The following is a 12,715-nucleotide window of genomic DNA, read 5'->3' on the forward strand; positions in this document are numbered from 1 at the left end:
TTGGATTACTTCCTTGAGGCTCTTTGAGAAAATTTGGCTCCCTCCTGGAAACCAAGGTTTTTGGTGCCCACTCCCCGACCCTAAATTTCCACCGTTTCCCCAAGAAGTATAAATATTAGAACTAGCGGGGAAAAAAATGACTGGAAAGCATCCGACATATTGCTAGAGAATTCATTGTTTCTTTGTAGTTTGGAGCATCAGGAGCCGCTCAGAGGCTAAGCCAGGCGCAATCACAGATGCTTAAGAGGAACCTTTACCATAAAACCTCATTTCACAGGTGTACATGTATTCACATGAAAACAGCCACCGTGTAAGCCCAGAAATTGCGCGGCCTGTTGGCACCAGGCCTGCAGAACTGCCCAATGACCCAGACACAAGCCCACACCTGTCAGAACCCATGTTCAGCAACTAAAAGGCACCCTGGTTCCCTACTCTTTACTCTCCATGTCTCCCATGGTGCACCTGACCAAGTCACTGTACACCCATTTCTAAGAGGATCCACTCACCACAGCGCCTACTGTACACCAGGCACTGCTATGCTTTTCATAAACTGTATTATCTCATTTAATCCTCACTAAAGCCCAATAAGGCATGAAATATTCCCATTATACAGCTGGGAAAAACTTCAGAAACGTGACTTACCCAAGGTCACTTGCTTAGCATGTGACAAAGTCACGATTTGAGTCCAGTTGATGTTGCTCCAAAACCCATGGTTTTCAGTATCAAACAAGTGTTGGCCTCATTAGACACTGATTTTTTAATAAGTTGCCACTGATATTAGGGGAAAACCACAGCCAAATTGTAGGTCTTGTATGTATCTTGGGAATATTTCTGCTGGATTGGGAAATTATGTTTTTACATAGACTTCAAGAAATAGCCACCTGGAGGGAATGAATGTGAAGCACATGAGAGAAAATTTGTGCACAGATTCAGAGCTAGAATTTATATTCACGTTATTTGGTTTAATCTTTGCTCTGTCACAAAACAATCTGGCTGACAAACTTGGTCCTGGCTTGCAGATCATTCTTAAAACTTGAAGACCCATATTCCTTTATATACCCATGCAGTGGTTCTCAACCTTTTTAATGTCTCAACCCTTTAATACAGTTCCTCATGTTGTGGTGACCCCCAACCATAAAATTATTGTATTTTCGTTGCTACTTTGTAACTGTAATTTTGCTACTATTAATGAATCATAATGTAAATATCTGTGTTTTCCGATGGTCTTAGGCTACCCTGGATTGCTCTGATACATCTCTAAAGCTTAAAGCTATTTCTCATTAGTTGTTAATGGGCTTAATCCAGTCATTTAACTCCATGAATCACTTTCTTCACTTTTAAATGGAGTCATTTCTGCCAACTTTACAAGGCTATCAGGAGGATCAAATGAGATCTTGATTTTCCACAAAAATTGAAATTGTTTTATGAAAGTCAGTATAGAGGCCAGCTGTACTTAATCTAAACACTTATCCCAAATCTCCATTCTCTACTTTAGCCATTTTCTAATTTTAGGTGAGCCCCAAGCCCAGTCTATATTTTTAGAGATTCAATATACTTTTTTACCCCGTGTAGAACACTGTAGAATATTTTGAGAACTTGAAACAGAGCCCAGGAAATCCTGACAATAGATCCACCAAATTGCTAAAGGGCTTCAGTACCGGTGTAATTCATCTATCCTATTCCGTTCAGTTTATTCCATTTCTTCCGCCCGCTAGAATATACTTAACAAGGGCGCCCTCTAGTGGGCCACAGAAAATAACCACTAAAAGGTGCTTTAGCCCTCTTATTTCTACTCTGAGGTACCACCCTTCAGCAGATACTGAACAGCATAGGTTGGCAGCTCGGGATGGTTCATTGAGAAGAATAACTTTCAATAAGCTCACATATGGCCTTGGTTAAAACCAAACCAAACCAGGGACTCGAGCTCCCATCTTTTATTCCCTTCTCTCAAGAGGCATATGGCCTGGCCTGTGTTCTCAAAAATGACAGGTAAGCAAACCTAAGTTGCAACAGCCTGTAGAATATTCAGTTGTCTGCAAACTCCTCAAAACAACTGATACACTTGGAACAGAAAAAGAATGAGATATTTAAAAATTGTCTATTGAGTATTATAAACAAGAAATATACCCTTTATGCCTGGCTGATGTGGCTCTGTGGTGTCTCGACCTATGAACCAGGAAATCACTTTTCAATTCCCTATCAGGGCACTTGCCTGGATTGTGGGCTCAATCCCCAGTAGGGGGTGTGCAGGAGGCAGCCTATTGTCTCATTATTGATATTTCTCTCTGCCATCCCTTCCTCTCTGAAAATCAATAAAAATATATTGAATATATATATATATCACTTAATGAAAAACAGCCAAACTTTATTCAAAATTGTCAAAAACAGTGTTCCATGTTACCACCATTGAAACTCTCCTAGGTTTAAATTTTTATTAGGTGACCTCAGTAGTTAGAGCCTCTGGCAGAATGTTTATCTGCTATGTCCTCCTTCAACTGTACTCAGTTCTCAAGTATTACAAAGGACACAAGAACAGAAACAGTGCCTTTAAACCATTTTTTAAAATTTTATTTTATTAAATACATTTTATTGATTTTACACAGAGGAATTGAGAGGGACAGAGTTAGAAATGTCGATGAGAAACATCGACCAGCTGCCTCTTGCACATCCCACACCGGAGATGTGCCCACAACCAAGGTACATGTCCTTGACCGGAATCGAACCCAGGACCTTTCAGTCCGCAGGCCGACACTCTATCCACTGAGCCAAACCGGTCCCAGCACCATTTTTTTATTTTACATCAGACAAACCAGTGCACAGGAATTCTGGCATTTCTTAATAACGTCAGCATCTTGCCCTGGCCAGTGCGGCTCAATTAGTGATCTCCAAAGCCGGGAGATCCTCTTGCTCAGTAAGGGAGACAGGCTGCTGGGGGATGCCATACACCAAAAGGGGCAGGTTCCATCCCGTCAGGACACACACCCAGGTAGAGGCAAATGTGGGAGGCAACAGATTAGTATTTCTCTCCCTCTTCCTCCCTAAAAATCAATTAAAAAAAAAAAGAAGTTAATGCATTGCTACTTCAATTATAGGAGGAACACCCAAAACATTCATTCTATCATCAATAATTCAACTTCTTACAAATCACCCTCAATGGCAGGACAGACGGCAGCCTGGTGTGGATGCCCTTGAATCTACCAGTAGGAGGAACATGCGAAGGGAAGATTCCAACCCAGCAAAAGGCTGCTTGGTTAAGTTTATTGACTGCTGGGCTAACTTACCAACTATATTCTTCAAGGTTGTACTTGTACAGCAGAGGAGGTGGGAATGGAAGCCAAAACAGACAATTTGGGGTCAAGTAGCCATTTTTATTGTTGTTGTTTTTGCTTTATTGATTTTAGAGAGAGAGATAGAAACATTGATGAGAGAGGGAGACTTCCATTGGCTGTCTCCTGCATGCCCCCTACTGGAGATCAAACCTGCAACCTGGACATATGCCCTGACCAGGAATCCAACCAGGGACTCCTTGGTTCATGGGTCAATGCCCAACCACTAAGCCATACCAGCCGAGCTATTCAGGCAATTTCTTGAGGCACTGTGCTTTATGGATTGATGGTTAAGTAGAAAAGGAAGGAGTCTTTGTATTATTCCAGGATGGGAGTCCACTTGGAACACTGTGTACTTTTAAAGACCACAAACCACCGAAGTGCTAGGATCTGCAGGCAGCCCAAGGGGCAGGCAGCACAGGTCACCTGTCCCAGGTTTGGCTTTCGAACAGAAGCAAGCAGGTCTGTCCGGAGGCAGCCCAACGTACGTCCAGGATGGGTTTCGGAGCCACACACGGAACTACAGCTCGGATCTTCACTTTCAAGAACTGCTCTGTCAGGTACACAGTCCTGGCCTTCAGATGCTTCTGCTTATCCCTCTTGTTCTAAAAGTCTCTGACGCGTTTCCATCACAATTTCTTCCATTATTTCTGGCTTTAAGATGTCTTTAATCTGAAAAAGAAAGGAAAAAGTATTTATTCAGAAAAGAAACCAACCACAAGCAGGCCATCAAATCAGGCCGAATGCAGAAAGCAGGCATGGTTAACACAAGCCTTCTATCGTTCTTTCTGTTTCATTTATCAGAGGCTAAGTATTACAGGATACGATCTGCTAGAAGGTTCTCTGGGATACAGCTGAGAAGAATAAGATAGGTTTCCAGCACTCACTAAACAGAGAGCTGAAAATGGAATGGGCAAGGTGAAGTCCAGAGGGTTGCTGTCATAACTTTCACGCTCCAAACCAGGCGTCTTCAAACTGCGGCCCGCGGGCCACATGCGGCCCGCAGAGGAGTCTGATCCGGCCCGCCAGGTTTTTTGGGCAGTGAGCGCAGCCGAGGTGTTACAGTAGGAATTAGTAGTTCATATAGTCTGGCCCTCCAGCTCTCTGAGGGACCGTGATCTGGCCCCCACTTTAAAAAGTTTGAGGACCCCTGCCCCAAACCCTTATTGTGACACTAGACACACTGAGACTATTACAGGTATCTTGGGGAGAGCTCCAGACACTCGTTAGGGCTGTCCATCCGATCGGTTCATCCTGATGGACACGGAGTAAATAGATAAATATGCAATACTGCTCCCAGACCAATGAGGAAAAGGGAAGCCTGGGAGGAGTACCTGATGTGGAAGGGATGCCTCGTAGCAATACAGGATGCTGGTATCATAGAGCATCATCCTCTGCGTTACCAGCGAGACGATACAGTTCCGAAGCCGGGAGATCACCTCTCGATCAGTGAGGGAGACCGGCTGCCAGGGGATGCAGAGGGAAAGGGGAGGGGAACAGAAACAGGACCAAAATAAGTGAACGGTCACAGCAAACCACAGAAATCACTTATAACTCCGTTATCCCTCTGGTACGCCAAACCAGTCAAAAGGCTAACTCCAGCAGGATTCACAAAAGTGGCTTCTTGCCTGCCCAGTGTGGCTCAGGGGGTTGGCACATCATCCCATACACCGAAAGGCCGCTGACTCTATTCCTGCTAAGGGTGAGTACAGGCAGAACCCATCGATGTTTCTCTCCTTCTCCCTCCTCCGCCCCCCTCCCCTCCCTAAAATCTTTGTTTTTTTTTTAAGCATATCCCCAGGCAAGGCTTTAAAAAAGGCAGGCTTCTTCAGTGGCTCTTCAGCTACTACCCTACAACTTTGCCATCTGTTGCTGACCTCATCTCTTCAGAGAGGGCAAAGCAATTTCACAAAACACTTCAAGCTAACACACTACAGCAATATAGTTAAAAACAGCAATAATATAGTTAAGAAGCAGAAGGAAGACTGAGTACACTGTCCCGACAGCTACAGAGGTGTTTACGCACCTCCAGGTTTGCAATGAAGCCCCCTGCGTCCTCTTCTTTGTGCTCAGGGGTAGGGTAGATCCAGATGAAGCCGTTGTTACCCAGAATCACTGAGGCACCACAAGGCAGGTCATGGAAGTGAGTCTTCTGCCGCTTCACCAGGGAGGGGGACACCTGGACCAGAACACCCTGACCTAGCTGGAGAGAGACGTCACACGTAAGTCACGTGGGACCAGTAGGTGGAGGAAAAGCAGATTGCAGAATGCATGTCCTAGTTATTGTGGAATCAGTCCTTCTCGTTAGTAACTGCGGGTCACCATCTGCACATGTACAGTAATTATTCAGAGAACACTTCTAGGTGGAACTGTTGACATATCCCAAGAAAGGTGACTTTCAGTATCCTTCTGTGCCATTTTCCTTTGCAATCACAACCAACACATTCTAAGCCAGGGCTGTGCGCTGACTGCTGGAGAAGCTGGGGCCAATGAGGACCTGGCTGGAGCCTCTTGCAGGCCAAGGAGCGCTGTCTGCTGCACCTTGACCCCAACCACCTAGCTTGCCAACAAGATGTGCAGCACTGGGCTGGGGACTGACAAGGGTGCACGCCCAGCCCTGGTTCTGACAGGACAGCCCAAACCCCACATCCGCCAAGGGAGGGTCCGCAGTACCCAGGCCCAAAAGGTCAGCGTGTGCAGGCTAACTTTCACCTCCTGCTTTAAGGACATGAACGTGGTTGGCTGTAGCCACTCCATTAAGAGAAGGAAATGAAAAGCTTCATTCAGATAAAGCCAAGATACTAACAAGTCATAATTTGTTTTGGGAAGCTGTCATTTAAAAAAAAATAGCATCAATAATGTAACCTGATAGAAGAAAAGCAGTAAAACTTCATTTAGAGGCTCACGTGAACAATCGTTCTAAGATAATATCCATTTTATTGATTAGACGTTTGTCTGAGTTACTCTCCTGCTTCATCAGTCCGAGACTTCCCTTTGTTCCAAACTGCCTCCCAGCCCCGGCCCCAGCTCAGCACCCACCGGAGGGAGCAGACAGCAGGGCCGCAGGGTCCTCGGTCCTGGGGCTCCTGCCAGGAAAGCTCATCAGTAAAGTAAGGGTAAAAGTTGTCCACCACAACGCTACGGCCATGACTGTGTGGCATGCCGGTCTGGGGCCCTAACTTCTGGGGTTCTTTGGGTCAGAACTCCAGGGCTCTGAGGATTCAGAAATGAATCTGAAGTCTTGTTCGACAAACAGGAACAGCAAGAGCCCAACTTACTTTTCCGTATTTCAGACTCCTCGTGTGCAGGGAAACAGCTCCGTCAGAGAACACTGCCTGCACCTCAGCCTGGCCAGGGTGATGAAGGAGCGAACGTTTTTCATGCCATCTGCATCCCCTCTGCCCTGGCCCCTCTCCCATCCTTTCCTCCCACCCAACGGTCCCGCTGGGCAGTCCTGGACCGGAAGGGCATGACCATGACCTAACCTCACCCTCTAGCCATGAATATCTTGCTATGAATAACACCTTTCCTACAACCTGGGGTAAAAGTTAATGTCATTAAGAAGATATGAGTCTGGCTTAAAGCACGGCCACATCAGTTACAAGACCCACAGAAGTGACGGAGCAGCCCAGCTGTGACCAGAGCTGGAGCGTCGCCCTGCGTTAAGGACCCGGAGAAGGGCTGCAGGAGAGCCCGACGCTCCATCTGGGACGCGGATGCTTCTCCTGTGGGAGACAGTTTAAGCCCCACTTCCCAGCGCCACACCAGCAGAGAGGCTGGAGCGCACGGTGCAGGATACACTGATGAGGTCTCCTTCCTGCAAGAAGCCTCTCATGGCCAGCTCGTCTTCTGCAGATCTTCTCCTCTGAAACCACAAAGGCACGCGTTACTGAAGTCAGCTCCGACAGAAAGGGCTCCTGCTTCCCTTTTCTCATTCACTGCAAGATCTCTAAATGCAGTCACAGTACCCAAACACTAGTGTAGGTAACCCAGTGGTCGGCAAACTGCGGCTCGCGAGTCACATGCTGTTTGCCGCTCTGTTGACTAATGAGTTTGCCAACCACTGACCTAGACTCTGGATTCCAATAATTACAAGCTGTTGGTGCTCCTTGTGATTAAGCCCCTATCCCAGTGGTCGGCAAACCCAATAGTCAACAGAGCGGCAAACAGCATGTGACTCTTGAGCCGCAGTTTGCCAACCACTGAGGTAACCTATGCCCCTCAAGGAGATGAGAGTGACAACCACTTACAACCTTCCCACAGCTCTTCTCCTTCTCCCTCCTCTGGGAAGTATTAAAGCTCTGGACATGGTGTTCAGAACCCTCCGAAGATAGCCCAGCCTACTTTCCCAGTGACCTTCCCGGGCAGCCCTGCCCACTCCAGCAGGACTGGACAGCCTCCAGCCTGACTGTCTTTGCTCACACATTCCCCTTCCTCTCTGATATCCCCAGTTCATCCTTGAAATTCTATCCATCCTTCAAGGACCAACTCTAGTGCCCACCTTTCCTATGAGTGTTTCACTGAAATTAATCCTCTCTGTACAATCCCACACTCTTCACTGCCGGTTATCTACATCCCTGGTAGTCTGTAAGCTTCAGGAACTCAGTCACGCCTCCTTTGTCCTGCTTCTCCACAGAACCTCGCCCAAGGGAAACCAGGACCTTTTACAAAAGGCCGCAGCTGCCTGGAGTAACCCAATGCCACTCAATTCCTGGAATCAAATCTAAATGCAAAACACACTTTTCAAAGCTGATGAAGCCAGAAGGAAAACTGTAAGCACCGAGCCTCTGAGAGCTTATTTCCAACTCCCTTTTGGGGTTCCTCCCCATGGACGCTCCAGATCTCACTACACCCCAATTGCTGCCTACTTGGGGAGGCGTGGGCCAAGGGAAAAGCCTATGTGACATCGGGCAGCAAACATCCCAGCAGAGAAGCAGGAGTAAGCGGGCAACCCCCATGAAAAACAGAGCTTTCTGGCGGAGCAGAGACCAGAGCTCTCGCAGCAAATCAGTCCCAGCCGCAGCCCCTCACCAGCTCTCCTCCTGGAAGGTTCATGGAAGAAAGCAGCAAGACGGAATCCAGCCTGGAGTTCGTCTCCACCTTCCACCTCTTCTGCTGAACCTAGAAACAAAGAAATTCCACAGCTGGACACATACTCCAGGGCCAAGACTGCGCAACACGAGTGACCAATAACCCCAAATAACAAGCCACTGTTTACACCCCAGGTCACATCGAGCCGAATGCAGTGACTCTTTGTTCACGTAACTGCACAGAATGCTATCCCATTCATTACGGCACCAGCTTGCTTTTACTACGTAAAGACCAAGATGACATGACTTTACCTCTGTGATCCTCCCCACCACGATGTCCCCTACTTCACCATTGTATCTGAAAGACAAAACAAATGGTGACCCATCAGTAAAAGACTAGAGTACAAAACCAAGCGCTATTGAGATTTCAGTTCAACAGGATGAGGGCCCTGATTAGGCACCACATTTGGTGACTTCAAACCACTATGCTGTTGGGACTTATCCTCAGGCACTGATCACTTCAAGCACTCCTGCGAGTACACAGTCTTCGTCAACTATTCCTCAGCGAACATTCCCTACAGCAGTTCATGAAGCCTGAACCTCTCTTTTGTTAACTACAGACAATGATAAACACGGAGTATTTCCTGGTGGCGACAGAGCACAGCCACGAGAGGAGAAAGGAGAGTGAGACCGCACGCCACCCAAACCAGTCTACCCACTGTCTCCCGCACCCACTGGCGGCTCCTGCCAGGCCCTTTGCCAGCTCTTCGCCCCGATCCCAATGACACGCTGAAGGCTCAGGCCTTGGGCCTCTTCTCTGTTCAGCCCACGCTCACCTCTTTGTGAGTTCATCCACCTAAAGGCACGAGGCTGCACCACTCCCCTGAATTCGACTCCAGGCAACTGCTGGCACCAACATCTCTAATAGGCGCGGTTAACAGGCATTTTCAAATGTAACACCCCTACAACAAAGCTCCAGCTCCCCCTCCTCCATCACAAACTGATCCTCTCCCAGAGGTCACCATCTCAGTAAAGGACAACTCCATCCTACAGTTAGTTGCTCAAACCAAAAACCTCAGAATCTTAGTTTTTGGGGTTTTTTTGTTTTTAAGTAATGTGAGGAAATCTTCGAAGCCCACACTTGCCTAGCCACCTATACATGTTCCAAATCGCAGACCCACAGAATGCCAGGGCAGGCAGGTGGGGGTGGGAGGCACGGCGTGGGAGAAAAGGCCTGGTTGTGCAAGGTGGACGCCACAGGAAAGAGAATACACACCTTCTGCTCTCACCTGGTTTTCAAAGCTTTCACACAGACCAACTTGTTTACTCTTTCCACAGAACCGGCCACGGATGCAATAAGTTTCTCTTCCCCCATGTAAGTCCCGTGGCCCCTGTTGCAAGAAGACACAAAGGATAGCAGGTAACACTTGTCAAGAACAATGTATTCCTCCAACTACCAGGGCCTCCTCCCTCGAGCCTGACTTTTGTGCCACTGCTCTCTCCTATTCTAAGAGCTACATGGACATCCCCTCGTCTCACTCAGGTCTGCACCAATGTCCCTTTTTCCATCGGGCCCACGCTGGCTGCCCCATTTAAAACAGTCACCTACCCCTCTGCTCCACCCACACCGTATTCCAAACCACATTCCACTTAGTCTGCCCAACTTTTCATTTCCCCCACTGGATTCATCACCGAACATCCTCAATAGCTTGTTTGTTGTGCTTATTGTTTAGCATCTGTCTCTCCCGGCCAGCGGAGAAGGGCTTCAAGGGTCTGAGACGAACGCACCCGGGGACACACGGATGCAGGGAGCAGACGCCCGAGGCCTTGTAAAGCGGGGACGCTCCGGAGATGTGCCCCGGGTCCCGCGGGCGCTGTATCCGGGGACAGAGGCCCAGGTTCCGGCCCGCGGGCCACGTGCAGAGCCCCGCGGCCGCCCTTCGCGGCCCCGAGTCCCCGGGTCCCCACGCACCGCATGAAGCCCGTGTCCGTGGTGATCGTGTCCCCTGGCACCACCAGGTGTTTCTTAGTCTCGCGGCCCAGACTCTCGCTAAGAGGCTTGCGAGCCACCGGCAGCCTCATCTCCATCGCCATCTTGGCGCCAATGAATTGCGCAGGCGCGGCCCGGCCGAGCGCCGCGAGATCCCGGCCCGCGATTCCCGGCCCACGCTCGGAGGGGCGGGGCCTCGGAGCAGCAGCCAATGGGAACGCGTGGCCTGGCGGCCATGGTCGCTGTGGGCAACAGTTTGGCTCAGATTAAGGGAAGGAGGGAGCAGCGTCGCCATTTTTACTACGGGAAGTCTGTACCTGGGGAACAAAATTTCATGTATGGTGTTGGTGTTTTTTTTTTTTACCAATACTGCCTCGCAGTCATCGTCCAATTGATGGTTTACCAGGGTCAGAGGTCGTTGAGAAATGGCCCCTGGGTTTCCATTGTGTGAATGAGCGCAGGAGGAAAACTCTCTTTTTCAGACTGAAAGAAGAGCCCCCTTTCTTGCTGCTCCTTAGTGCCGCCAGTATTCCGCTCAGCACCCACCGTCATCTGCACCCCCACACGGAGCTCTGGGTGCTGCTTCCGTTCTTTCATAGCGACTTTGGAAGGAGCTGGTTTACTCTAACACTTCTTTTGTGAAAACAAGAAACTGAGAAAACATTCAACCCTTGCAAGGCAGGTACATCTGGTAGGCAAGCGGGCCCAAGATACAAAGCTCTTGGCTTATCTTTCCTCAAACGTGAACGAAGTGCTCTCTGTGTTCTGAGGACTCTGGCGGAGGGACAGATGTGCTGTGACTCTGTCTTCACTTCCTGTTTGACAGGAGCACTTCCACCTCCCTTCTCCCCACCCTTCCCCTCGCCCTGGCCCTGCGTGGTTTATAGCGTTCACAATAAACCCCAGGGAACCGGAGAGGACCGTTCTTCATGCACATGGGCCCTCAAGAGGATTGAATGAAACGAGTTGCATCAGTCCTGTACACTGTGCTCACAAAATCCGGCTTGCTGCCTCCTGAAGACCCATAGACTGATGGTTTGCTAAATCTCCAAAAAGACAGCCTCTCTTTCACCTAAGCAAAGCTCGTGACTGCAAGTGTGAGAAAGGGCCATCTGTTAAGGCCAGTCTCGACCATAAGAGGGCGGTAGTGTCCTTTGAGCCCGCTAGGGAGGTGGGCCTGGGAGTTTCAGTTGACTAAGGAAGAGGTACAGTCTTCACATTATTCAGTTTCATCCTCGATGGGATAGACATAACCTTAATCCCTCCGTTCTCGCAGCACTCACATTTACAGAGCCTGTCACGATAGAATGATGGATTCTGTGTAGTCTGTTTTGGGGCTATTATCAAAATACCCTGGGCCCAGTGGCTTATAAACAACAGAAATTTACTTCTGACAGTTTGGGAGTTTGAGAAGTCCAAGATCAAGACATTGGCAGGTTTGGTGTCCGGTGAGGGTTCGCTTCCTGGTTCACAGAGCTGTCTTTTCACTGTGTCCTCATTGGCTTAAGGAGTGAGGGGTGCTCTGGGGTCTCTCATAGCCGCTGTTTGGATTCATGAACCTTTCCATAAGTTCTCCTCGCTCCTCCGCCTCCTGATTGACCCCACTGCCTCCAGATTCTAGGGAATTGTGAGTGAGTATCGCAAATTTTTCATGATCAGATCCCTGCCCGCTCACCCTTGTACCTCCAGCAGGGGGACATCTCTGCAGCTGACTTAGCAGATGCATTTAGTCTGCAATTACAGCCTCCTGCCACCAGGTGGGTTCTGGAGACTGGGAGGTAGCTCCCTGTGATCTTTAGAGGGACCAGGGGAGTACCGCAGGCTACCTCACCCATCTGCATCCAGGGAATGGGGTTTCGGGACAGAAAGCTTTGGTTAGATGCCTGGGTGGGGGCTGCAGTGGGAGGATGGTAATGCCAGGGGCCACCAGAGACATCAGAAACCTAGTGGTGAGGTATCAAAGCAAAGGCAAGGTTTGTGATGGGAGCTGGAGCAGAAGCACCAAGGGTGCCTTCCCCCACTGGCCCCCCTGGAAGGAAACCCCAGAGGGGATATGCAAATGAGCACCCTAAATGTACATTTCTGCCCATGCCTCCACCTGCTAGGGTGCAGTCCTCCAAAGTGTGGGGGGTTTGGGGAGTACACACCTGCAGCTCCAAAGTGGGGAGTGGCCTGTGTGAGCAAGTGTGCATTCAGCGTCTGCAGGTGTGTGTGTATATGTGCACACGCATATGGCTAAAGGAGGACGCCAGTAGCCTGAGAGGGTGACACCCTCATGGCTGGCAGGTACTGGAACACAGGTGTGAACGCACACTGCCCGGTCACACCTGCCCTGGAGGGAGGAGCCAGGGCCTGGCCCTGCACTGATG

General features: G+C 49.2%; 1 protein-coding gene across 4 annotated transcripts; it reads right to left on the bottom strand.

Annotated features, from left to right (window-relative positions):
• Positions 1-1,398: 1,398 nt before the first annotated feature.
• On the bottom strand, positions 1,399-10,483 carry EXOSC2 (exosome component 2). Of its 4 annotated transcripts, none has more exons than XR_004984081.2 (9): positions 10,329-10,483; positions 9,646-9,747; positions 8,669-8,714; positions 8,358-8,447; positions 7,126-7,191; positions 6,605-6,673; positions 5,353-5,529; positions 2,799-2,925; positions 1,399-2,564 (listed from the first exon to the last, which is right to left on the bottom strand). XR_004984081.2 is itself a non-coding variant. In XM_036416073.2 (9 exons), the coding sequence occupies exons 1-9, from the start codon at positions 10,448-10,450 to the stop codon at positions 3,918-3,920; spliced, it is 882 nt and encodes a 293-aa protein (XP_036271966.1). In that variant the 5' UTR covers positions 10,451-10,483; the 3' UTR covers positions 3,059-3,917. The 4 variants fall into 4 exon arrangements, 2 of the variants coding, with proteins under 2 accessions (XP_036271966.1, XP_036271967.1); XR_004984080.2 differs by having other exon boundaries at positions 1,399-2,561; positions 2,796-2,925; XM_036416073.2 differs by lacking the exons at positions 1,399-2,564; positions 2,799-2,925 and adding exons at positions 3,059-3,998; positions 4,661-4,789.
• Positions 10,484-12,715: the final 2,232 nt, after the last annotated feature.

This window comes from Pipistrellus kuhlii, unplaced genomic scaffold (genome assembly GCF_014108245.1).
Source record: "Pipistrellus kuhlii isolate mPipKuh1 unplaced genomic scaffold, mPipKuh1.p scaffold_m20_p_53, whole genome shotgun sequence".
NCBI classification, from domain to species: Eukaryota; Metazoa; Chordata; class Mammalia; order Chiroptera; family Vespertilionidae; genus Pipistrellus; species Pipistrellus kuhlii.